The sequence below is a fragment of the Carassius gibelio genome, chromosome A16 (assembly GCF_023724105.1).
Source record: "Carassius gibelio isolate Cgi1373 ecotype wild population from Czech Republic chromosome A16, carGib1.2-hapl.c, whole genome shotgun sequence".
Classification (NCBI taxonomy): Eukaryota; Metazoa; Chordata; class Actinopteri; order Cypriniformes; family Cyprinidae; genus Carassius; species Carassius gibelio.
In genome coordinates this window covers 1,816,349-1,841,795 of record NC_068386.1, presented here as the reverse complement: position 1 = coordinate 1,841,795, position 25,447 = coordinate 1,816,349, and the positions used below count along the sequence as shown (strand labels likewise).

Below are 25,447 nucleotides of genomic sequence, written 5' to 3'. Positions count from 1 at the left end.
TTCCGCTAAGAAATCGCTAAATTTCAAAATTATAGAGAAACGCAATTAACACACTGGAATATACAAAAACGTAAAACGTTTTCTTGTATGAATACAGATTTTATACGTAACCTAACATAATAATGAAAACATGATGATTAAACTCCAAGTTTGCTATAAAAATAAATGTTCTGACAACCCTTATTGTGAATCGTTTTTTTTAATCGATTAATCGAAAAACAATTTAGCTATTATTATTATTATTTTTTTTATGAATAGGTTGAACTGACAAATGTTTGCAGATTGCTAGGAAAGTAAATCAATATTGTTAACATTATTTCAAAATCGCTATTAATAAATACATTTTTAGGCTGGAAAAAAAATGTGTAGAAAAATCCATTAAGAAATCTCTACATTTTACAATTTTAGAGAAACGCAATTAATGCACTAAATTAAACAATACATTTTGAATCAGAAATAGCCTACTGAAATACTTTGAATGTGAAATGCTATTAACGTAAAACGTTTTATTTACGACGTCATGTTTTTATAATACGGATTAAACGAATATAGCAATAATTTCAACGAAAAACAAACATGTATGCATAACCTAACATAATAAAGAAAACATAGTGATTAAACTTCAAGATTAAATGTTCTGGTCTGGTGAGAATGCTTCTTGTGAATCGGATTTTTGAATCGGTAAAATTCGCTAAAATGAATCGGCGTCTGAACCATACACTGCTAGATGAAAATTAACACTGCTATTTCACTCTTTAAATACAAATGTATCTTATTAAATGGATAACAAACCCCGTTGTCCAAGTTTATTACCCACACCCGCCACACGGTGGATGTGTCGGCTCGCGCTCGTGCTCGTGCTCGCGCTCGCGCTCGCGCTCGTTAATGACTCGCTCCCCGTCACCGCTGCTGCTGCTGCTGCTGATCAAAGGGGTTTGCAGCAGACCGCCCAGTCACAGAGCTCTGTTTCGCTTTCAGTCTGCGGATCATAACGGTTTCACAGCAAGGCGTTGAAAGCACGAGACTATCCTACAGCGATTTATTTGCTTCCGTCCTTCTCTGGTGATAAAACCAGGCGAGCGCGCGCGAGAGAGAGAACGCGCAGTAAAGGGAAGACGCGGCGTGTTTTCATTAGGTTACGTTTCCGAGGAATGATCCATCCATCTGTCGAACACGTTTTACGAACACGGACGTCCTTCTTCACGCATTGGACGTAGACTTTCGCAGCACCGGAGAGTTTTGAGCATGCACGGCGCTTAAACAGAGCAAACCCAACAGTTTTTAACAAACACTTGGACCGAATTACGGCGTCTCGTCGCTTCGCCGACACTCTCGATTTGATCTCTGGATGTATTTTTGCTGCTCTTGTGTCCTGCGGTGATGTGCACCGTGCCAAACGCGCGTAGATGTTGTGAAATAACACAATATGTTGCAGTTTTGGGGGGTTTCAGCTCGGATTTGTCTTATTTCATGCGCTAAACTTCAGTGTTGCCCTGTTTGGTCATGAGTCTTCAGCAGCAGCAGCATTAGAAAGCAGTGTGCGAGCACGTTGATGCTTGGCGTTTTAATATGCATGAATGTGATGCTTTCTCTTTTTAAAGTGCTTTCACGCTCATAACGCTTCAGTTTAGTCTTCTAGACATCTGTATGTTGGTAGGGACGTAGCTTGAATTGTGGTTGTGCATGACATAATAGGCCACTTTAACTTTTTAAGTTCATAAAGCGTCATCATCTTCAGTGCAGGCATTTGCTTGCCTAATAAGGTGTTTAATTATGCATAAATGACTTAAGTTGGCTGTGCATATTTTAGACTACGCAATTGCTGCTTAACTTTTCAAAGTGCATTTACGTGCATAAACGCGTAATTTCGCTTTCCAGTTGAGCATCATTGTCATTTTCTGAAAGCAGTGTGTTTACTTGCTTTTAAAGCGTTTCGACTTGCTTTGATGTGATGACTTTTTGCTGTGCATATTATTATATGCTACTTAAATGCTGCTTTAACTTGGAGTACTTTTAAGTCAACAGTTTAAGTTTTGGCTTTGCATAACATTTTGTTGATTTATTGGCATTTAAGAATTTAATGTCTCATTTCGGTCTCCCGGATGAGATGTTGCATGACTGCTCTGAAACTAAAGGAAGCTGGTTTTGAAGCAGTGAGCGCGCACTGATGCGCAATGACGCTGTTGTTGTGCGCAGATATGTTGACGCCACCTGTGGTCTCTTAAATAGATTGTTTCGGGAAGATTTAAGCACTTTGACCAGGAGAGAGTTCAGTTTGCACAGGAGACGTGTTGCTTGCGCTTTCTAACCAAGGTGTGTATCCTCGTGCTTAAGTGGAGAGTTTAAATGGTGCTCCGTAAGTTACCCGGTGTCTCAGCATCGGGCATGGGGCTTCGTCTGTCTCAGAAATTCGTGTTTCTGCTGTTCCTGTCGGGGTTGGTTACTCTGTGCTTCGGGGCACTTTTCTTTCTACCCGACACCGTGCGCCTGAAGCGCATCTTCCTCTCCAAGAACGAGAATCCCGCGGTGACCGTAGGCTCCGAAAGTGTGCTTTCCAAAAAGGTGCCCGGGGATCCAGAGCATCAGCGGGCGGGTTTAAAAGGGGGCGAGGGGGCGAATGTCAAACTGAAAGTGAGTCGCAAGCCCTCGGTCACCCATGGAGCGAGAACCGTGGTGAGATCTGTTGGGACTAGAGCGCAGGACGAGTGGAGTCCGGCGAAGGCTCACGAACCGGCGGCCAGGGACGAGCGGGTCACCTCGCCCGCGCATGACGGGCAACGCGGGAGCGCGTACAGCTATGAGGCGTTTAAAAAGTGTCTGCACAAACCAGCTTTGGGGAAGAACAAGGGAACTCCATCGGATTCCGAGACGCTTCAGCGGAGGGAGAAAGTCAAAGAGGTGAGGTGATGGCTCTCATTATGGTCTACAGTGAATGGAAGCCCATTTATGATACATAAACCTTGGGAAATCATGAGATGTAAAGTCATAGTTATGATATAAAAGGCGGAATTATGACGTAAGTTATAAATTATGACATGCCACGTCATAATTATGAGATAAAAGTCGAAACTGACATATTGTGTCAAAGTTGTAAGATAAAGGAAAAACAAAATAAGAATTCCGAACCTTCATAATTATGTGGTTAAAGGTGGAATAAATAATATAAAAAGAAGGCGAAATTATGACATGCAATAACTGTGAGATAAGAAGAAACTGTTACATATACTGTATCATAATTATGAGATAAAAATTTGGAATTATCACAAAGCATTATAAACTATTACATAATAAGTCATAAATAAGAGATGAATTGTAACAGAGTAAAAAAATGACAAATAAAATTACATAATCGTAATCATTGGATAAACTTGAGATACTTATCCATAATTATGAGATAAAGTTGAAATGTTGACATACTGTGTCATAATTGTGAGATAAAAGGTAAAAAAATATATGATTTGAAAAGTTATAAATTGATATACTAATTATGGAATAAAAACTCCAAATTATGAAAAGTAAACATGATTAGATAAATGTCGTTATTTATGGAATTATGACAATGTTACCAATTACGACATACTAAGTCAAAAATAAGGCAATAGCCGATATAAAGCCAACTTAATTGTTTTATTTATTATTAATAATATTTAATCAATTTTAAATCATTTGACAATGGATTACAAAATAAATGTGTAAAATAAACATACGTATGCTTTGGATGATTTTCACAAATAAACAAATATTTAATAAAAATATAATTAAAAAGGAAGTAAACACTGTAACCAACAGGGCACTCAGTATTCTGGGAAGTTTGTGTGCATTGGGAATCATATTTTTCAAATAAAGCTAGAGTAACACTCATTTTACGTACAGCACACAGAGAAAATGACATGGATATGACAGTGGGCCAATGCATAAAGAAGCATTGAATTTAAATCACGAGTTGAAACAAGAACACGAACATGATGGATAAAAATGCATGCATCAAAGCAGGATTCGACTAAGTTTGCAAGGTTTGTGAAATTAAATGTTCATTAGTCATTCAAAGATTTGTTTAAATTATATAAATGTGTATTTGCTCTATGCTAACAGCAAATCAGAAAGTATTATAATGTTTGCCTTCTATTACTAATAATATAAAAGAAATAGTTATAATACTTTCTGTATACATTGATTCCTTTGTTTAACCGTTCTGTCTAATTATTAGACAGACTTCTAACAGTTTTAGACAGTACTGTTAAGAAAGACAGTAAACAAGAGGGAGAATATGAGCAATGTGTGCTCAGGTGCTGCCAGTCTCAGCGCCGTCAAAATAAAAGTCCCACCTCGAACAGGAAAACCTAATCGGCCAATGCCGATATTTGAAAAATGGCAAATATCGGCCGATATATCGGCCTTGTCAATATATCGGCCGACCACTAATAGTGATTTTTATCTCTTAATTATGACTTATTATGATTTCATCACAATTATTATTTACCAAATTGTGAATCCCCCCCCCCCCCACACACACACACATTTCAGAAAAAGGCTTCCATAGTTGTGTAGCCTAAAAGGCTGTTGATGTGAAACCTGTAAGATGTGTTACTCCTGTGGGATTGTGCCTGTGAGAAGTGTCACTTGAGATAAAAAGCACTTCCTAAATGATTTAGAGCTAAATTGCCTTGAGGTGAACAGCAGCAGGCATAACTGATATGAAGATGCCAGTGCTTTTAACCTTAAGCTATAGGTGAGTCGGGGCTAGTCGTCACACTTTTACTGCAGAGTATAAATCAGTCTGTGTGAACTGTCTACAAAACATTGGACATTTTCAATATTATTGCACGAGAAAAATAGATTTTAACACCTTGGCCACTATAGCAGGGCGTGTTGTAACACTATAGTTCATGCATATTATAAGCTTTTAAGCAAGATTGAAATGGTGAAATGATTATGAAATCTAAAACCACTGGCCAACAAAGATCTAATAATGTAGAAAGCTGCATATAAAGCACATGTGACCACTTGCCCCCTGCTTTTCGTTCCATGACCTCAGTTAGAATCTACACGGTCTGTATGAGTGTCCCTTAACTGACACTGATCACTGTTTGCAGCTGCTGGACTGAAACTTCTGCCTTGTTTTGATATGTGTAATACATGCATCGACTGTGCTGGGGAAGGTTTGTTGTTCCTCAATCTGTCTTCAGGCAAATCAATGGTGGTTAGATCTTTTTTTTTGGAGTGCTACTGAAACTTCTTGTGTCAGAATGAGTTTCGCTCTCACATGGGGGTGAGAAAGCTGAAAATGCACACACAACATGCTTCAGTTATTACGGAAACATGAGCTTTAGTGCTGCTTTGCTTATTTATTTTTTTAGTGGTGTGCTTTAGTGCTGGTGAGGTGCTTTTATTGTTTTGATACTAAACATTGCTATTATTATTATTGCTGATGCTTAAGCTTTGAACTTCGGTGTGTAACTCTCCACAGAGTTTGTTCTCCAAACACGAATGAATCCTCAAATCTTGTGTTGCTGAAGAGAGCTGTGGTTTCACTTTACTAAGTTCGGCATTTGTAGGAAGCAGAGTTTATGGTCCAGTAAACAATCACCTGAAACACCTTAGCATTAGCAATCACATCATAGCATCATGGCAGCCAGCTTTGCATGGCCACACACCTCTTATGTTGTTTTTATCCTCCATTAAATGTTAAAATTTTTAAATATTTTTTTATTTTATTAATGTATGTTTCTGCTATTTTAGAAACATTCTGTTTTTGTCACTTCTCAGATATACTGTTTTATATACACACACACACACACACACACACACACACACACACACACACACACACACACACACACACACAGAAACAGTGTGTGTGTATATATATATATATATATATATATATATATATATATATATATATATATATATATACACGTAATAGCACATCATTTTTGTTTCAAAGTTTAAATTTGATATTATTTATGGCTGGTTTGATGTGTCTAACCGTATATTTTCTATTACTATAATGTATAATTATATAGTATAAATGTACAATGAACAAAATTATAAACGCAACTCTTTTGTTTTTGCCCCATTTTTCATGAGGTAAAGATCTAAGACTTTTTCTATGTACACAAAAGGCCTATTTCTCTCAGATATTGTTCACAAATCTGTCTAAATCTGTGTTCGTGAGCAATTCTCCTTTGCTGAGATTTTTTCCAATTTGTCTTAAAGTTTAAATGTGCTATTTTCTGTGATGATACTTGACACATCTCACTGTTTACATTACATTTTGTATTAGTAAAATGTAAATAGTATGTACATTTATTTTATTTTTATTTTTGACACTACTATTTTTAGAAACATTATGAACTTTATTTGTTGTAAAACAAATTTGCTTTACTGTCTTCTATAAGTTTTGTCTTATTTAAAAGTTTGAAGTTGCTATTGTGTATGACAAGTCTTGATGTGTCTTATTTCATTTAAAGTGAAACTTTACAAGAAAAGAATAATTTATGCAAATTCTGTCATCATTTATCCAGCATCATGTTGTTCTAAACCCTCATGACAGACTTATTGAGAAGCAAAAGGTGAAATTTCCAACATTAATGCAGCGTGACTAAAGTCTGATCTGGCTTGAGAGTTATTCAGTGAAATAATGACGTCAGTTTGGGTCTGTTGCTCATAGAAAACTCTCATGACTGCAGTAGTCTGGAAAAATAAAGCATTATATACTGGACTACTCTGATACTTTCTCACTCTAGGGTATTTTTTAATGATATTTTGGAGCTTTTAGAGTATTTAAGAGTATTCTTCAGAATTGTAATCTTTTGTGTTTGAGGGAAAAAGAAACGGCATTGTGGTTTGGGGAGGAAATGATGACCGTTCTCGTTTCGGAGTGAGTTTTTCCTTTCAAATGTCAGAGTGCTGTTTATTCAGGTTCATGTGGTTTCACAGTAGTTCAAGGCTAAGGTCCAGCTGTCTGACATCATATTGATTTCTCTAACGTACTGAAGTCAGACTTTGTCAAATGAGTAACTGTAGAAACAGTAAGTTTCCAGAGTGCAGTGAGCATATATAGAAATGTCTTTTTATGGAAATTCTGCTTTGAATGAGTGCTGGATGGTTATGAAGTGCTGTAGTGGCAAAGCCTGTACTGGACTGGATTTCTTACCTTACTTTGGGCAAATTAGTGAAAAATGAAAGGCAAACTCAAGTTATTTACCTTTTTTTTTTTTTTTTTTTTGACTTTGAAGTCAACTTGAAATGCTCATTTTGCGTAAATCAATCATAAATGCTTATTTTGCATAAATCAAATATAAATCAATGCATATGTTGCCTGTCAAACATAAATGCTTATTTTGCATCAATCAAATCTAAATCAGTGAATATTTTGCATAAATAACATCAACATATCAATGCTTATTTTGCATAAATCAGAGCTTATTTTGCATAAATAATGGTGGCGAAATTTCTTTTTGCTCCGGTATCGGTACTACATTTCACATTGAAATAAACTTGGAATTTAGTAAAACTGAAACCGTATTGTCTTGTGCAACGCAATCCAAAAATGTACAATTTTAGTTTTTTATTCACAACTTATTGTGATATTTTACAGCATATTTTACTTTTATAATCCGACATATATGAAACTGGATTTTCAAAGACAAATTTAGGGCGGGGCTTTATTTTTTTTATATCAGGAATTGATTGGCTGGTCAAAAGTGGGCGTTACTTTGAGGCAGGAAGGAGTTAGTATCAGTAAAAAAGGAAAGATGGTTTAGAGACTAGAGAAGTTTATGAAAATAAACCATTTTTCGTCAGGATTGTGATTTTGTTATCATTTCTTGTTGAATTTGCCTGTTTGTTGATGCGCATCAACCTGCACTGACCTAGATGCATGTAATTTCAGTGATTCATAGAGGGTTTGTACTGTTGCTATTAAAGCCACTTGCTGAATTAACTATTTATGTTGTGCTGTTTTTACACAGTGTTAGCCTCACGGATGCCTCTGGCTTCCCTCTGTGCCACCTCCTGTCAGAGCCATGCATATTCATGTCTAACCTAATCATCATAAACAGCTCCATTAAGTATTAATAATCCTGCATGCCGAAGATCAGCTCATCGGGGGAATCAGTGCTCAACCACTAAAAGCCATCAATCTCTTAGCTTTTTAGTCAAGTTGGGTGAAACTACAGATGGATATAGTGTAAATGACTGTTTGAAATATGATTCAGATCTTGTTAGCAGTCTGGACAAACAGTGCATGCTCAAGGATGGTAGTTTGTCCAAGATTATTGAATTTGCATTCGGCAGGTGTTCAGTGCTGTGTGCTTTAGGCTTGAAGATCTCAAAAACAAGGACCAACTTTACATATGTTCTCCTTCAACCATTGGTTGTTTCGTTGTTGCATCAACGGTGAGTAGCTTGACGTGAATGAAGCCAAATATTGACCTTGTTTCGCTGATCTAAGTGAAATCCACTGCTGATCCATCGCATGCTATGACTGGAACTGACGGTTTGATTGACAGGTGAAGCGACCAATCACTGTTCGTTTCTGTTGTGTGACGTTCAAGCACTAGCTAATCTAAATCCAGATCTAACTAGACTCTTTTTGAAACACAAAAACTTTTAACACTGACTCTTGGAAGCATTATTGTAGCTGTTTGGAAACTTGTAAATACTTAGGTTGATCTCAAGATCTCAAGGTCACATTTCAATGCAAAAATGGAAGAAAAAAATAATTGCATTGAGAAAGTAATAAATTAAGCCTATTTAAAGACCATTGTGATGTTTTGCATTGTGGCATTAATGTTAATATCTATGCATGAAGCAAACATAAATCAATGTGTATTTTGCATAAATAACATTTACATTAACACATTAACACTATATTTTTAATTAATATAATGAACCCTATTTTAGGACCATTACGGTGTTTGGCATCAATGGATCATTTGATGTTTGATGTGCCTTAATTTTAATAATAGTGCTTAATAAATTAAACATAAACGAGTAGCTATTTTGCATAAATCAAATGCAAATCAATGATTATTTAGCATAAATAATATCAACATATTTTGGATTGGCCTAATGAAAAATAAATCTATTTCAGGACCATTATGGTCTTGGGTGACACAGGTCTTATTTTTGATATCAGTGCTCTTTGCATAAATCAAACAGAAATTGATGCTTTAATAATTAGATAAAGTCCTGTTTTGGATCATTTTTTTTGTATATATATATTTATTTTATGCATTGTATCATTAATTTTAATTTCAGTGATAAAGTGTGTGTGTGTGTGTGTTTTAAGTGTAAATTTTTTGAAATTGCTGAATAAATAATCTTTCCATTGATGTATGGTTTGTTAGGAGGACAATATTTGTCTGAGATACAAATATTAGAAAATCTGGAATCTGAGGGTGCTAAAAAAATTAAAATCTAAACACTGAGAAAATCGCCTTTTTAAAGTTATCCAAATGAATTCTTAGCAATGCATTTTACTTATCAAAAATTAAGTTTTTATATATTTACGGTAGGAAATTTACAAAATATCTTCATGGAACATGATCTTTAAAGGTTGTGTGCTCCAGGGATCATTTTGCATTGTGGTATTAATTTTACTATCAAAGTTTGAGTAAATAAGCATTTTGCATAAAGAAAATGCAGTATATTTAGTACCATAATTGTTTTGTTTTTTTTGCATTGCGTTGAAGCATTAATTTCAATATCAATACTCATTATTGCAATGTATTCGAGTCAAAGGTGGCACTTGATTATATGGTATTGGGGTTCAAAAAACTCTTTCTTTTAGCTAAATCTTGTGCTTTTCTTCATGATATGTCGGTATAGTCTCTTCTAGTTGGCTGGAGCTGCACTCATGGCACCCGCTGAAGGTTGGAAATGTTCTTGCCAGAGTTTTTTGAGCTTCCCCAGAAAGTCTAGAGGAATTTGCGGTTCGCATCCTTGAGCATGTGAAGCTTGTCGAGTCTATGGCCTCTCATTTATCAATGCCTCCCTCCTTTTGTCACGGGGAGCTGACTGGAGGGTTTATCCCCTGTTGGGACATGCTGAATGGGCGTTCACTGCTCTGTGAGATGGATAGAGTTACAAGGAGCAGCTTGGCAGAGCTTGGCCCGAGGCTGTGTGGAAGCAGAGAGTGAAGCCGTACGCTGTAATGAGCACTTCCTCTCAGGAAAGCCAAGATCCTGTTCCTCTTCTCGATGCGGAGGAGGACGCTGCAGGCCTCGGAGCTGCTAGTGAGGGGCAGGTGAGCACAATTAGCTTCTGGCTATTGAAACGGTAGATGAGTCATGATTACTGCAGCTGTTCTTCTGTTTGAGAATTGCCTTTCTTAATATGGGCAAACTAAACTTGATGCATTTACTTGGTTACATATAGGCTAGATTTAGTTACCACAGTAACTGTGTTGACTGATTGCACATGTTGATTGAGTTTATACTTCAACATTTAGAATTGTTTCTTTACACTGAGCTTCCAACATCAGCATCATTCATTAAAGGAATATTTCACCCAAAAATTTACATTTGCTGAAAATGTTCTCACTTTCAGGCCATTCAAGATAGAAGAAGAAATTTAGCATTGCATCACTTGCTCTGCAGTGAATGGGTGCCGTCAGAATGAGAGTCTAATAAAAAAACATCACAATAATCCACAGTCCATAAGTTAACCTCTGGAGAAGACAAAAGCTGAGACAAGTCCAGCATTAAGACGTGTTTAACTACAAACCATTGCTTAAATACAAGTCAATAATCCATAATAATGCTTCCTCCAGTGAAAAAGTGGTCTGGTCTGAATCAGGAGAGAAATCTGCACAGATCAAGCACTGTTTACAAGCCAAAACAGCTCTACACAAACATGTGAGAGACAGCAGGAGAAAGCAGTGGATAGAGGAATATTGTAATGTTTTTATCAGCTGGACTCTCATTCTGACGGCACCCATTCACTGTACAAGAGCTTTGGGTGAGCTCTCCTTTCAAAATGGGTCAACCAGCTGTCTGATTTGCTACACATGCAGTATTTTCTTTGTACATGCACTTTTTTTTGTGTATCTATCTTATCTTTTAAGATGCTGTATTCAGCTAAATGTTGGTCAGTATTGACATGATTTCCCACGACCTTTAGAAGTTGTTCATAGTTAATGGAAATGGATTTTAGAGTAATGCAAATTCAGGCCACTAGTGAAGACTCATTTATAAACCAGTTTGGTTTGCATGCAACTAGAAACATGTTCTGCCATTTCAAAGGTTTGGGGTCATTGTGATTTATTTTAGCAGTATTTTTAAAGGGATAGAATACCCAAAAATGAAAAATACCCCATAATTTACTCTACTTTCTAGGTGTATATGACTTTCTTCTTTCAAAGGAATCCAATCAGAGCTGTGTTAAACAAGGTCCTGGCTCTTCAAAGCTTTATAATGGCAGTGAATGGATGTTATTTATCAATAGTCCACAAGAAGTCTAATAAAGTGCATCCATCCATCATAAACAGTGCTACATGCAGCTGCAAAGGGTGAATGAATGCCTCATGAAGCGAATGATGTGTTTTTGTAAGAAAAATATCCATATTTAAAACTAGTTTCTGCCTATTGTCGTACTCGCGTCAAATAAATGCAAGAAAATACTTATTTTAACCGTTGATCTTCAGTGTGTTTTACTCCATGCTAATGCACTCCGTCTGGCTGTTTTGAATGCAAGAACGCTTCCTGTGTGAACGGCCCATGAGTGCACTTGAAGTATAATAAACATCATTGTGATTATGTGCTGTAATATAACTGAGGAGAAATGCATTAAAATGTCTGGTTTAAATTTGTGATCTAATTCTAGCCGCTTCATTAACTTTGTAGAGCCTCTTTCAGCTTCTGTGAATATTAGGCTGTATCTTAATGTTTTCTCCCAGAATGCAAGAACATGTAAATATGCAATTTAATGCAATACTATTTGAGCTGCAATACAAATTATATTAATGCAATTGCATAAGATTTATCAAGTGCATGGAGTAGTTACAAAATGCTGTAGTGTAGGGTCAAGGTCAGGTAGTGCAAATGATTTACCAGTAGTTTAGACTCTAAAGGAGCATTTGTTTGTTTTGCTTGTTGCACAATGACTCACGTTTGTTATGTTGAGTTACTTTGCATCAGATGTGAGCAGACATGACCTCTGCATGAGCTCCGCTCTGCTCCCAGCCAAACGCTCTGCTGGCGACCAGAGTTTTCTATTGTGTGTTCAGGAGTATTTAGAGTTCAAATTCTAGGTTTTAAGCTTGCAGTCTGTTTCAATGCATCGGTTCAGTGCTTGAAAACTTCTGTTCTTTTCCACCACACACTGGACATGTAATTATGGACATGCTAATTATAGAAAATCAGACGCTTGAGCAAAAGGCAATGATATTGTCATGGCTCTGATGAGGGTTTGGCAGTCTGATATTATAGACCATGCACTGGTAGAAATGTGTCAGCTGGCAGAGATTTTCCTGTACTGCATATAGAGTGCTAGTTTCCCAAAAATAGCTCACTTGGGTCACCGAACCCTTGAATTTTCAGCAAAAATGGCATAATATTTTATATATAATAAAATGAATAAAATAAATTACTTGTAAAATAATAAATATATTTATGTATAATAATATAAATAATTTAATTTATAAAGTAAATTATAAAATTATATATTATAAATTATTTTTAAATAATATAATTATTTATATTTTTTTATAAATATTTTTACTGTATTAATTACACATACACAAACACGTGCACATATAATTAATAAAATAAAAAAATTACAAAATATTTATAAAAAAATATATTAGACCAGCCTTAATGCTTTAGGCCCTTGTATTTATCTTTGAGAAGCGTTTCCTCTCATCTCTTCATGCTTTTATCTTGGTCTAATTGGTCAGTATAATTGGTCAGAATTGTGCAATAGTGTGTTAAAAGTCTGATTGTTGTCTTGGAAAGATTATTCCTCGGACTGTTTTGTTCACATTCAGCATTCAAAGAGAAGCTCAAACTTTTAGGCAATGAATAAATATTTTTTGCTGGTACCAGATCATGTTGTGAAAAAAGGTTTTCATTATCAGAGTTTATTGGAGATTTATAGTAGTGTTATGGTTTTTATTATCATGGTTTTGATTTAATCGCATAAAAATATCAAGAGCCGGCAATTTGTCTTTTAAATAAAAAGGAAATTTAGCCTATTTCAGGATGTGAATAATGTAAAACATCTCATTACTGTAATGGGGAAAAAAACAATGACGCATTTTTTTTTTACATATTATATATTTATAAGTCAATATGTATAAATACAAAATATTATTATTTATTATCTACTGTAAAAGAGAATAATTTGATATCACACTTTGAACAATGAATGGTCCAATAATAGGCTTCTTATTAAAAATAATATGGAATATACTCGATAATATGATCCATCTGTGCTTTTTGTATTATAAAAAAAATCTACAAATCTATAAAAAAAAAATGTGAATCCTGCTTTTTTCATGTAATATAATAGAAAATCATATTCACACACACACACACACACACACACATAAAATGTATTCTCCTTTCATTTTAGAGATGAAATGGGATCTGGACATGTTTTTCATGTAATGATGCATGCAATATTATTTGATAAACATCATTGAATTGGTGCCTCACAAGCTGTGTCTATTATATTTATTATCTATAATATATATATATAATATTATAGTTATTCTTCGTTCAATAAAGTTCAGAGCAGGAATGCAAATCATGCAAGTATCAAATTTGACAAGTATGCTGTTTAATGCAGAACTGTTGGAAATGAAGTGTGGCGTTTCAGACGCCGTTTCGTCAGGATGATGTTCTGCTGGTTTCAGTGATTGTGAACGCCGTCTTCGGTTCAGTCAGGCATTGCGAGTGATTTTCCACTGGGACGATATTGGTAGAAATAGTTTTTAATTAAATGGATGTTTAGTGCCTTGCCCTGCTTTTGAGAAGGGTGTTTTGTTCATTACCAACACAATTAGGCCGTTAATGAACAGCGGTACACAGAAATCATTACAGCCCAAAGGACTTGAATCATTTTTCCTGTTTAGCTCATGTGGGAGTGACAATATCTGCCCACCTTGTTTACAGAATGAGGAAAAGAGCAGATAAATTGCAGTCGTGTTCTGAACTTCTTGTAACACAAAGTGACAAATAATGAATAATTATCGCTTTTCAAATGTCAGTGCAGTGTAAATAAAATGCATAATTTTAATATTATTTATACTGTATTGACGCAGCAGCATCTATATAGTATAAATAATATTAAATGTATATATTTTTTCTTAAATTTAACAATTTTAATTATAAAGTTTAGTATAATTTTACTGTAGTAGCTTTTATCGTAGTAAAAAACTCCAGTATATACAATAATATAAAGATAAGTGTTATTTAAATTTTATTTTTATACACACACACACACACACACAATGTATGTATATGTGCATGCATTTTAATATATATACTTTAGTTTTAAGTTGAATAGTTTGCTATAATATTTTACTGTAGTAAACACTATGTATGTGTATACATATGCATGCATTTTAATATATATATTTTAGTTTTTTTTAAGTTGTATAGTTTGCTATAATATTTTACTGTAGTAAACACTATGTATGTGTATATATATGCATGCATTTTAATATATCCTTTATTTTTTTTTTAAGTTGAATAGTTTGCTATAATATTTTACTGTAGTAAAATGTATTGATTTGATTATCGTACTGTATGGTTTAAAATGAAACTATTAAAAACAATATAGTACTGTTATTTGATGCAGTTTTTTTATTTTGAAAGTTAGTTGTCTAATATTTTACTGTAGTAAACACAATATGTATGTATATATGTGCATGCATTTTAATATATACTTTTGTTTTTTAAGTTGAATAGTTTGCTATAATATTTTACTGTAGTAAACACTATGTATGCATGCATTTTAATATATATATACTTTTGTTTTTTAAGTTGAATAGTTTGCTATAATATTTTACTGTAGTAAACACTATGAATGCATGCATTTTAATATATATATACTTTTGTTTTTTAAGTTGAATAGTTTGCTATAATATTTTACTGTAGTAAAATGTATTATTGATTTGATTATCATACTGTATAGTTTAAAATTAAACTATTAAAACCAATAATATAGTTCTATTATTTGATGTAGCTTTTTATTTTTAAAAGTTAGTTGACTATAGTATTTTACTGTAGTAATATATATTGTTAATTTGATTATCATATCAAGGACATTCATGTGTTTAAATCAGCTTTGTGCATTTACATATATTATAGGTTTTTGCTCGCATTGATGTGATTTTATATTCACATTTTTCTCTGCTTTTTCATATTCCTCTCCTCTTTAAGCGCATAAGGGTGTTTTTGCATGAGCTTGGTTTGATGTCAGAGTTTGGTTTAGTTGAAAGCAGATTTCTGAACTCTGTTTTGGACCAGTGAACCAGACCTGAGTCCACTTGTAAAGCCGGTCTTGCCTGAAATCATGAATTACATTTGCATAATGCATGTCTCATTGCTGCTTCTCAGAGTAAATTGCCTTCATAAAGCGAATTGTGTAAATGAGACACTTATTGTTGGATCTGAAAGTATATTGCGCAAATAGACCTTCAAGTTGAAAGAGTGGATTTGAATCAAATGTGAAAATGCATTTAAATGCATTTTTCAGCTATTTCTTAATATTTATTTTAATACTGAAAATTTGTGTGGTTGATTGTAACGTGCTTGTTATTATGTTTACTTTTATTAGAAATTTTAGTTTATTTTTTAGTTTAGTTTATTAATTATATTTCACTGAATATAATATGAATCTATTTTAATAAATTTGATTATGCGGTTTACTTCTAAAACGTAAGTATTTTACTATGTTTTAGTGTGTTAGTATTTAATTTTGATTATTAAAAGTTAAGTGTTTTAAATATTTAATTATAATATTTTACTGTATTAGTATTTCTTTATTTTAATTACGAATAACTTGATTATACTGATTATTCCTAAACCTTATATTTTACTGTAAATTTGTGATTTTATTAATAATTTCATTATACTGTTAACTGTAATATTTTAATATAATATTGTTCAAAATATATTAATAATTGATTTTATAAATTATTAGTTATCAATTGAATTATATTGTATGTATAAAACTTAAAGAATTACTTTTTAAAAATTCTTATTCTTAAATTGATTTTTATAATTTGCTTCTAATATTTTATCAAATATATTCATATTTATAATTTACTTTATTTTTTTTCTTTAATAATTTTAATATATTGTTTGCTTCTCAAACTTAAATATTTTACTACAGTAATATATCATAAATACATTTTTATTGCTTTTATTATTTCTATTTATTTATTTTTACCACAAGGAGTTGCAAATTGAATCTTGTTGTACAAATCGTGCAATGACAATAAAAAGAAATTTAAATTAAATTATATGCTTAACTTAAACCTGAATATTTCACTATAATATTTTACTAAATATATTTATTAATTTCTATTATGTTTAAAAGGTTTTAATTTGATTAAACTGTTTACCTCTAAAACTTGAAGCTGTTTACTATTTTATTTAATTGTTCAATACTTAAAGATGGCATGCCATTTGTTTGCACTTAATAACCACACACATATTTGTGTTTAGTTGCGTTTCCATGTGGTTTGCTCAAGCAGTGGGTGCAGTGGTTGCTTTCGGAAGTGACCCGACCTCTGTTTCAGATAAGGCCAGAAACAGGAAGTTGGTTTGCAGGTGTGGTCGCGCAGAACCACACTGTTCTGAACTTGACCTTATCTTTCCACTAGTCAGTATATCTTGGGCAAAACAGCAGAAACGTTGGTTTGTTGTGTCAGATTGAATCTGAAATCATTTCCTGTTAACTCCTTTCCGTTTTCACACATGCAGAAGCTGCTGGCTTATTAAAGTCAACACACAACTGCTTTTTTTACATCTGTAATCTGATATATATATATATACATCTACAAACCCGATTCCCAAAAAGTTGGGACACTGTACAAATTGTGAGTATAAAAGGAATGGACTAATTTACAAATCTCATAAACTTATATTTTATTCACAATAGAATATAGATAACATATCAAATGTTGAAAGTAAGACATTTTGAAATGTCATGCCAAATAGTAACTCATTTTGAATTTCATGAGAGCTACACATTCCAAAAAAGTTGGGACAGGTAGCAATAAGAGACCGGAAAAGTCAAATGTACATATAAGGAACAGCTGGAGGACCAATTGGCAACATGATTGGGTATAAAAAGAGCCTCTCAGAGTGGCAGTGTGTCAGAAGTCAAGATGGGCAGAGGATCACCAATTCCCCCAATGCCGCGGCGAAAAATAGTCGAACAATATCAGAAAGGAATTTCTCAGAACAAATTGCAAAGAGTTTTCAAGTTATCATCATCTACAGTGCATAATATCATTCAAAGATTCAGAGAATCTGGAACAATCTCTGTGTGTAAGGGTCAAGGCCAGAAAAACATACTGGATGCCCGTGGTCTTCAGGCCCTTAGACGGCACTGCATCATATACAGGAATGATACTGTAATGGAAATCACAACATGGGCTCAGGAATACTTCCAGAAAACATTGTCGGTGAACACAATACACTGTGCCATTCACCGTTGCCGGCTAAAACTCTATAGGTCAAAAAAGAAGCTATCTAATCATGATCCAGAAGCGCAGGCGTTTTCTCTGGCCCAAGGCTCATTTAAAATGGACTGTGGCAAAGTGGAAAACTGTTATGTGGTCAGACGACTCAAAATTTGAAGCTCTTTTTTTGGAAAACTGGGACGCCGTGTCATCCGGACTAAAGAGGACAAGGACAACCCAAGTTGTTATCAGCGCTCAGTTCAGAAGCCTGCATCTCTGATGGTATGGGCAGCTTAGACATCTGGAAAGACACCATCAATGCTGAAAGGTATATCCAAGTTCTAGAACAACATATGCTCCCATCCAGACGTCGTCTCTTTCAGGGAAGACCTTGCATTTTCCAACATGACAATGTCAGACGGCATACTGCATCAATTACAACATCATGGCTGCGTAGAAGAATCATCCGGGTACTGAAATGGCCAGCCTGCAGTCCAGATCTTTCACCCATAGAAAACATTTGGTGCATCATAAAGAGGAAGATGCGACAAGGAAGACCTAAGACAGTTGAGCAACTAGAAGCCTGTATTAGACAAGAGTGGGACAACATTCCTATTCCTAAACTTGAGCAGCTTGTCTCCTTGGACATCTATGTTGTGTTCTGAATAAAATATTGAAATTTGAAACTTCCACATCATTGGATTCTGTTTTTATTCACAATTTGTACAGTGTTCCAACTTTTTTGGAATTGGTTTTTTTTTTTTTATAGGCCTACAAAACAGGATATTCAACGGAGTAATTCAACTGACTTTGTAATTCATAGAGAATCGTGCATAGTCATCATAATCACAGTCATGCATCAATACATTTTGCAGTGACTCTTTCTGACTTATAAAGATTCAGAATTTGAATACCGGTACTTGCTTTTTGTACTGTAAGATAAACGCCGGATTGGGGAATATAAATTAAGAATTGTGAGATATAAACGGAATTGTGAGAGATAAACACCAAATTGTGGAATATAAATTATGAAATATAAACAGATTTGTGACGTGTAAACATAGAATTGTGCCATATGAACAGAATTGTGCATATAAACCCAGAATTGTGCACTATGAAATCAGAATTATGATGTATACACAAATGAATGTGATGTATAAACAGAATTGCACAATTTGAACACAGGATTGTGCCATATAAACAGAATTGTGATGTACAAACACAGAATTGTGCACTATGAAATCAGAATTGTACCATATGAACACAGAATTGCGACATATAAACACAATTGTGATGTATAAACACAGACTTATAACGTAAAAATAGAATTGCAACCGAAAAACACAGAATTGGGATGTATAAATAATTGCAACACAGAAATAAAGAATTGTGATGTATAAACAGAATTGTGAGGTATAAACACGATCGCAATGTATAAATACTGAAATAGAATTGCAATGTATAAGCAGAATCACTAGATTAACAGAATGTTTAAACACAATTGTGACCTATAAACACAGAAATAAATAGAACTGCATTGCATTAACTGAATTGCGAGTTAAACAGAATTGTGACCAACATAAATATAATTGTGATGTTTAAACACTTTTGCAACATATAAACACAATTGTGATGTATAAACAGAAATAAATAGAATTTGTGGCACTTAAGCACAATTGCATCAAATAAACCGCAATAAATAGAATTTACATAAACAGAATTCTAAGATATAAACACAAAATTGCGACATATAAACAGAAATAAATAGAATTTCAATATATAAATAGAATTGATAGATACACACACAATTGTGACACAGAAAAATAATTTTGATGTATAAACATTTGCAACATAAAAAACAGATACTGTATAAATAGAATTACAACATATAAATACAAATGTGAGATATAAACAGTTGCGATGTATAAACAGAAATAAATAGAATTACAATATAAAAACAGAATTGTGATGTAGAAACGTAAATCGAATTGTGACAAGAATATATGCTGGTTATAAACACCAAATGGTGATGTATAAACACAATTGCGGCATGTTAACACAGAAATAAATAGAATTGCGACAAAATGCAAGCTATAAACGGGTATAAACAAATGCAAGATATAAACAGAATCAGAATCGTGATGTATGAATGCAGAAATAAATAAAATTTTGCTGCACATAGACTCTTAATTGCAAGACAAACTCTGAACGGTGAGATAATGAATTGCGAGGGTCAAGAAGTGTGAATTGTGAGATTAAAAAGTCGCAGCTACTTTAATTGCAATATATAAACTTAGAATCCAAAGCGGGAAAAAGAACTGCGAGTTGTTTATCTTGTTTTAACACACAGTTGTAATTCACATCAAAGGAAAGGTAAAATCAGAAAAGCATAATAGGTTTCACTCAAGCTGAGTTGTTTGATTGTTTTCTGAGCGCATAAACTGATGCTTTAAATTGCAGTGAGATCCTGCACAGTAATCCTGTTTATTTTCTGTGTCTAGAGCTGATAAACATCGGCGTTTATACTGTATCTCTCTCTCTCCTGCACACTAAACCGGTGTGTTCCCCGTTCCCTCTTTTCATGAGACGCTCATCCACATTTCTGTTTAAGTGTGAGGAGACCTTGTACTGAACCTCAGAAGGTCTTTCCGGCTGTTTAGTTCCTCTGCGTCTCAGGAGACCCTCTGTTTCTCCAAATGGGATGATAGATAAAGAAATGCATCTGGATTCTCCAGGGAAGCAGTACAGTAGATGTGCAACTCTGTGTACTCCTGCCTCTGAATAAATTGTCTCTACATTAGCGCTATGGCAGTAACTCACCGTGCGTGATGTGCCGTTATAGCTTTATTGTTCTTTGCAGCAGTAACTGAGATTGTTTAGGATGCATCTATCCTAGATACTGCTGTCTTTATAAAGTAGCACAACGTTAAACTAACCTGCGCTGTTTTTTTGTTTGTTTTGTTTTTTACAGCTTGAAATGCTGGTTAAACTATTTATATCTTGACCTTTTCTTATTTAGGGTCATGAATGCACATGCAGAGTTTTATCATAGATGTGTTATGGAAAGGCTGTACAGACTTTGAGTTTATGATGGTGGGTTTTAAGGCGGTAAAGTTAGTTTTTGCCTGTTATGTTTTGAGCACAAATTAACTCATACATTTATGCTCTTTATGTTGCACAAGGCTTCATTTCTGCTAAATGCATACATTTATTTCTAGAAAAGAAAATTACCATATAAATAAATTAAGCAATGTTACTATATGACATTATAGTATAAAACCAATAATAAAATGTTCAGTGAAACATCCCTGTTATTGCACAAGGCTTTGTTTATCGAATTAGCATTTTATGCGTTTCATAATAATTTTTGTTAACACCGTTTAATCTAAAGGTAACAAACCAACTGTAAAACTCTCTAAATATTATTCCCTTTAATGCACAAAGGCATTTTTTTTTGTCTGTATTGTTTTTGTATACGTTACTGAATCCATATATTTTTATGTTTTGTATACTGTAACAACTTAATTTAATTAAACTCTGACACCGTTTAAGCTAAAGTGCCATTTGATATTTTTTGAGGTACAATGCTGTCACTGGGGCACTACCTTAAGTTACAAAAGTTGTATCTTATTTACCATAAATGGTACACATCCCTTAAAGGTACATATTAATACTAAAAGTCCCCATGAACTGGAAGTTGCATCCAGGTTTGCTTCAATGCCGTCACTTATTTTCAAGTGAAACGTGACACTGAAAAAAATATTTTAAGTATTTTTATTTAAAAAAAAGTAAAAGTGGATATGTTTCGGTATATTGGATCTGTGCAGTCTGTCTTAAAGTGACAGCGACCTAATAAATCTGCTGCAGTCTGTGTCATTCGTGTTAATCAAACCACACATCAATGGAAGCTTATTTATACAGCTTCCTGGTGATGTATTGACAAAAATGTACACTTAACTAAAATTTAATTTAACTAAAAAATAGTATACATCAAGATCAATAAAGGTTTGTTAAATACAGCTACTGTAGCTGACAAATTGATATTATCTTACCCATTTTACAATTGAATGTAAATCTCGTTCTAACTGCATGCTTAACATAGGGAATGAATGCATGAGGAATGTTAGCTTCAGCTAATAATACGATAGCATGTTAACTGAAAATGCAAAGAAAAAGTGTAATTTAATGTCTTATGTTATCAAAAAGACAGAAATTGACACAATTTCATGTTTGAACCTTCTGTAATAAGCTGGAGAAAGCATATTAGAATGATTTCTGAAGGATCATGTGACACTGAAGACTAGAGTTTATGTTAATGAGCTTCAGCTACTTTATGCAAAATATAAGAAACTGCAATATGAGAAACATACACCGTAGCTTTACAAACTGAAAGAGCGTATTAATGGACAGACTTTTAAGTTGTATTTAACCTGGAATATTCCTTTAGCAGTGAATCAGGCCACATGTTGTGAGCAGGACTCAGTACGGCTTAAGAGCATCGTCACAGTCTGTAAGTTTAGCCGAGCTTGCAGCGGGAGACAGATACAGATACAGACTGCATTGCTATTCAGGGTCGGAGAGCGAGACGGCATCTCATCTGAGCCGGCAGGAGGACAGGATCGCTCTCCATTCACTCACTCATCCAATGAATAATTAATGCAAGCAGAGTAGATGAATTCAGGGCTCAAAGAGAGTCGTGTGAAGTCTGTTCATAGTGCTATAAACCGTTTGAATGCATGCATTGCAATGAATGCAAAAAAATCTGAATATTATTAATTGTTCATTGGTTGCACATTAATGCATTAACAGGTGTGTGTTTATTGCATTTTATAATTATTTCTCCACATCTCTCTGCTTCAGTAGATGCAGTACTGCAAAGATCCCACATTTAAAAAGTACATTTTACTCGCACTTTTTTAGGAGTAACACTTAAAAAAATACTAAAATTGTAATACTAATAGTGGTCTTATTTAAATTCCTGAGTAATGTTTATTTGTTGTGTAATGTTTCCTTTTTTTACCATTACTATAACTATTTTTTAACCATTAATACTGTGTTCAATAAAAATATCTGAACAGAAGCTAGTAACATTGACAGACAAAATATGTTATGAGAAATATATGAATTATTGTAAATCTATTAATTATTTTATCACATGCACGATGACAGATTACACATTCTGTCTTTGCATTTTCAGCTAACATGCAGATTTGAAGTATTTACTTAAAAAAATGCTCTGAAATTGCTAGAAATTTTAACAGCATTTTTTCAAGTATAGGTGAAAAAAGTACTCTAAAGTTATTATATTGTACAGTGTATATAAAGTCAATTTACCTTAGGAAAACCTGCTTTGGGGTCTTTAATGTGTGTAAAGTTGTTGTTTTTTTATACAGTATATTAGCTGAAGGAAACTTTTCTCATGCATTCCCTAAGATCAATAGAAATAAATGCTACATTACAACGGAGAAGGTCATATTTTCTATTCAGAACCGATGTTGAGATGTTCACCACGTAAAGCCTTCAGAACAAAAGCAACCTAAAACACAAAAACAAAACAAGAGTTGCATAATAATAACCAATTTACATTTGCATTTCAAGAACGTGATGCAGATTCCCATTTAATCCAGCAGCTCCAGAACGAAGCTGGACCGATAAACACTCGTCACAATCAGTGGAAACACAGGCTGGTCCAGACAGAGATCACAGGTCAGACAGAAAGTGTGTTTACAGTCGAGTCGCTCTTCATCAGACTGAATCCTGGACTTGATCTCTACAGCAGCGGTTCAGACGGCCTTGACCTGGAAGATCTTCTGCTGAAGTGCTTTAAAAACAACAGTTTGACACGCTTAAGAGTTACCAGACACTTTTAAACTCATGCTACTTCAACATTAACCCTAGTGTAGTGTAAATATATATTCATTTTATATTCGCACAATTCCAATGTTTAATATAAAAATGCATGCATTTAATATATAATTTTTTTTATTCTTTAGATGTTTCGATAGTGATGCACTGAATTATTTTTTATTTTATTTTTTTTTTTGCTTGCTTCCTCTGTATAATGGTACAGGCAATAAAAAAAAATAATTAACTCATCCGTGAACATGATTCGTGACATAAACATATTAAAAACATAAAAAAATGACCCGTTCAGCCCTAAAATACTAAATAATTGTAATATTAAATCTTCAAAATCTATGTTTTTAGTCATATAAAATATTATAAAATTTAGTACAATCACTTATACGTTTATGTATTTTTTATAAGGACGGATCAGAATAAATATGTTTGATTTTTACATAAATACATCTGTCCCGCTGAATGATGATGGCACATTATTTCAACCGTATTTTGACATTTTATTTTCACAACACAGTAGACACTTTACTTGCATTTCTATGCATACAAAATCATAAATTTAATTTGATGCGGACACCGAAATAAAACGTCTCATCTTACCCCCGAAAGCAATAAGCTTTCAATGTAAAATCCTTGAAAAACACTGCTTTTTGCGGCTTGTTTCTTTAGTAAACACACACACTCACACACTATATGTTCTCTTTATAGTGAGATGGATGTGTCTCGGTGTCTTTGGGCTGTTTATTTAGGCTTGCGTCTTGAATTCTCTCTCCCGCTGTGTTTGTCTCGCAGATTTCATCTCTTAGTGTTTTCAATTGGCGGCCGGGGCTCATTTCCATAAGCTATGGAGACGTGGGCATGAGTGGGCCGTGTGTGTGTGTGTGTGACAGATAATGCCACTCACTTTGGCAAAGCTTGTAAAGAATGGCTTCAGAAAAGCCTTCCTGTCGGGAAAGAGAGATTTCAAGAGGACGTGCCGCTTTGTTCTTATATAGGGTCTCGTTTTCTTGTGCTACTGGGTTATTCTGTTTCACTTTAAGTGTTTTGTGTTCATCAGAACATGCATATTTGCTAATATGTGGCCACTTGACTGCAGAAGTAGTAATAGATGATGTCCTTCTGGCTAATAGTAATAAAAAATGATTTAAACAGGGATGCACGTAAGCAGATGCGCATGCACGATTTATATTTATATATATATATGTAACAGTCACTTGTTGCATGCTAAAGCACCGCATCTCTCAAATCTTTGCTGCTACTAACAGCATTGATTCATCATTTCTAAATAATACTTAACTAATGATCTGCTGCTCATCTGTAAATCAGCACATGCATCATTCATCTGACAGGCTTCTGTGCAGCTCTCTCTGTTGGCTCTAGTCAGCATCAGTCGGATATTTTGGAGCGACTCTGCATCCTCCTGAACGCGTAATTGAATCTCATTTCATTTGGAGGCTGTCCAAGAGAGATTGACACATATTTGGACATGTTCTTCAAATCTAATCATGTCTCTGGCTTGGTGGAGCTCCGTTGTGTCCGCAGCCGCTCGTTTGTTCCTGCCAGCTATCGCTCTTCAGCCAGTTTGATCGAATTACTCCGAAAGCGCCACAATTACAGCCTTCTTCAGAGTTTAGTTTCCTCTGAACAGACCAATGACAACACAGGACGCTTTCCACACCATGCATTACACACAGGAGGCTTGTGATGCTGGTTGCATTTGAATGCATTGAATATTAAAACATATTGCAATTCATATCATATTTTTTTGGTACTAATCCGCTAAAGCAGTACTAATCTGAAGTGCTGAGCATCGTAAACCACCTCACAATGTGATGCAATGCATGGCATCATTTAATGCATCATCTCTTGCATTGTTTGCATTTGTACAGTGATGCATCTTATTTAGATGTTTATGGTTAATTAAATAATCACGTCTTCATT

At 34.2% G+C, this 25,447-nt stretch overlaps 1 protein-coding gene across 2 annotated transcripts in view; it reads left to right on the top strand.

The window, feature by feature from the left end:
- The first annotated feature begins 907 nt into the window (after positions 1 to 907).
- Positions 908 to 25,447, top strand: part of LOC128030323 (mannosyl-oligosaccharide 1,2-alpha-mannosidase IA) — a 197,445-nt gene continuing 172,905 nt past the window's right edge. For both annotated transcript variants that reach the window (XM_052617850.1, XM_052617849.1), the window contains exon 1: positions 908 to 2,898. In XM_052617850.1, the coding sequence (XP_052473810.1) occupies positions 2,347 to 2,898 (552 nt within the window). In that variant the 5' untranslated portion in view covers positions 908 to 2,346. The remainder of the gene's footprint in view (positions 2,899 to 25,447) is intronic.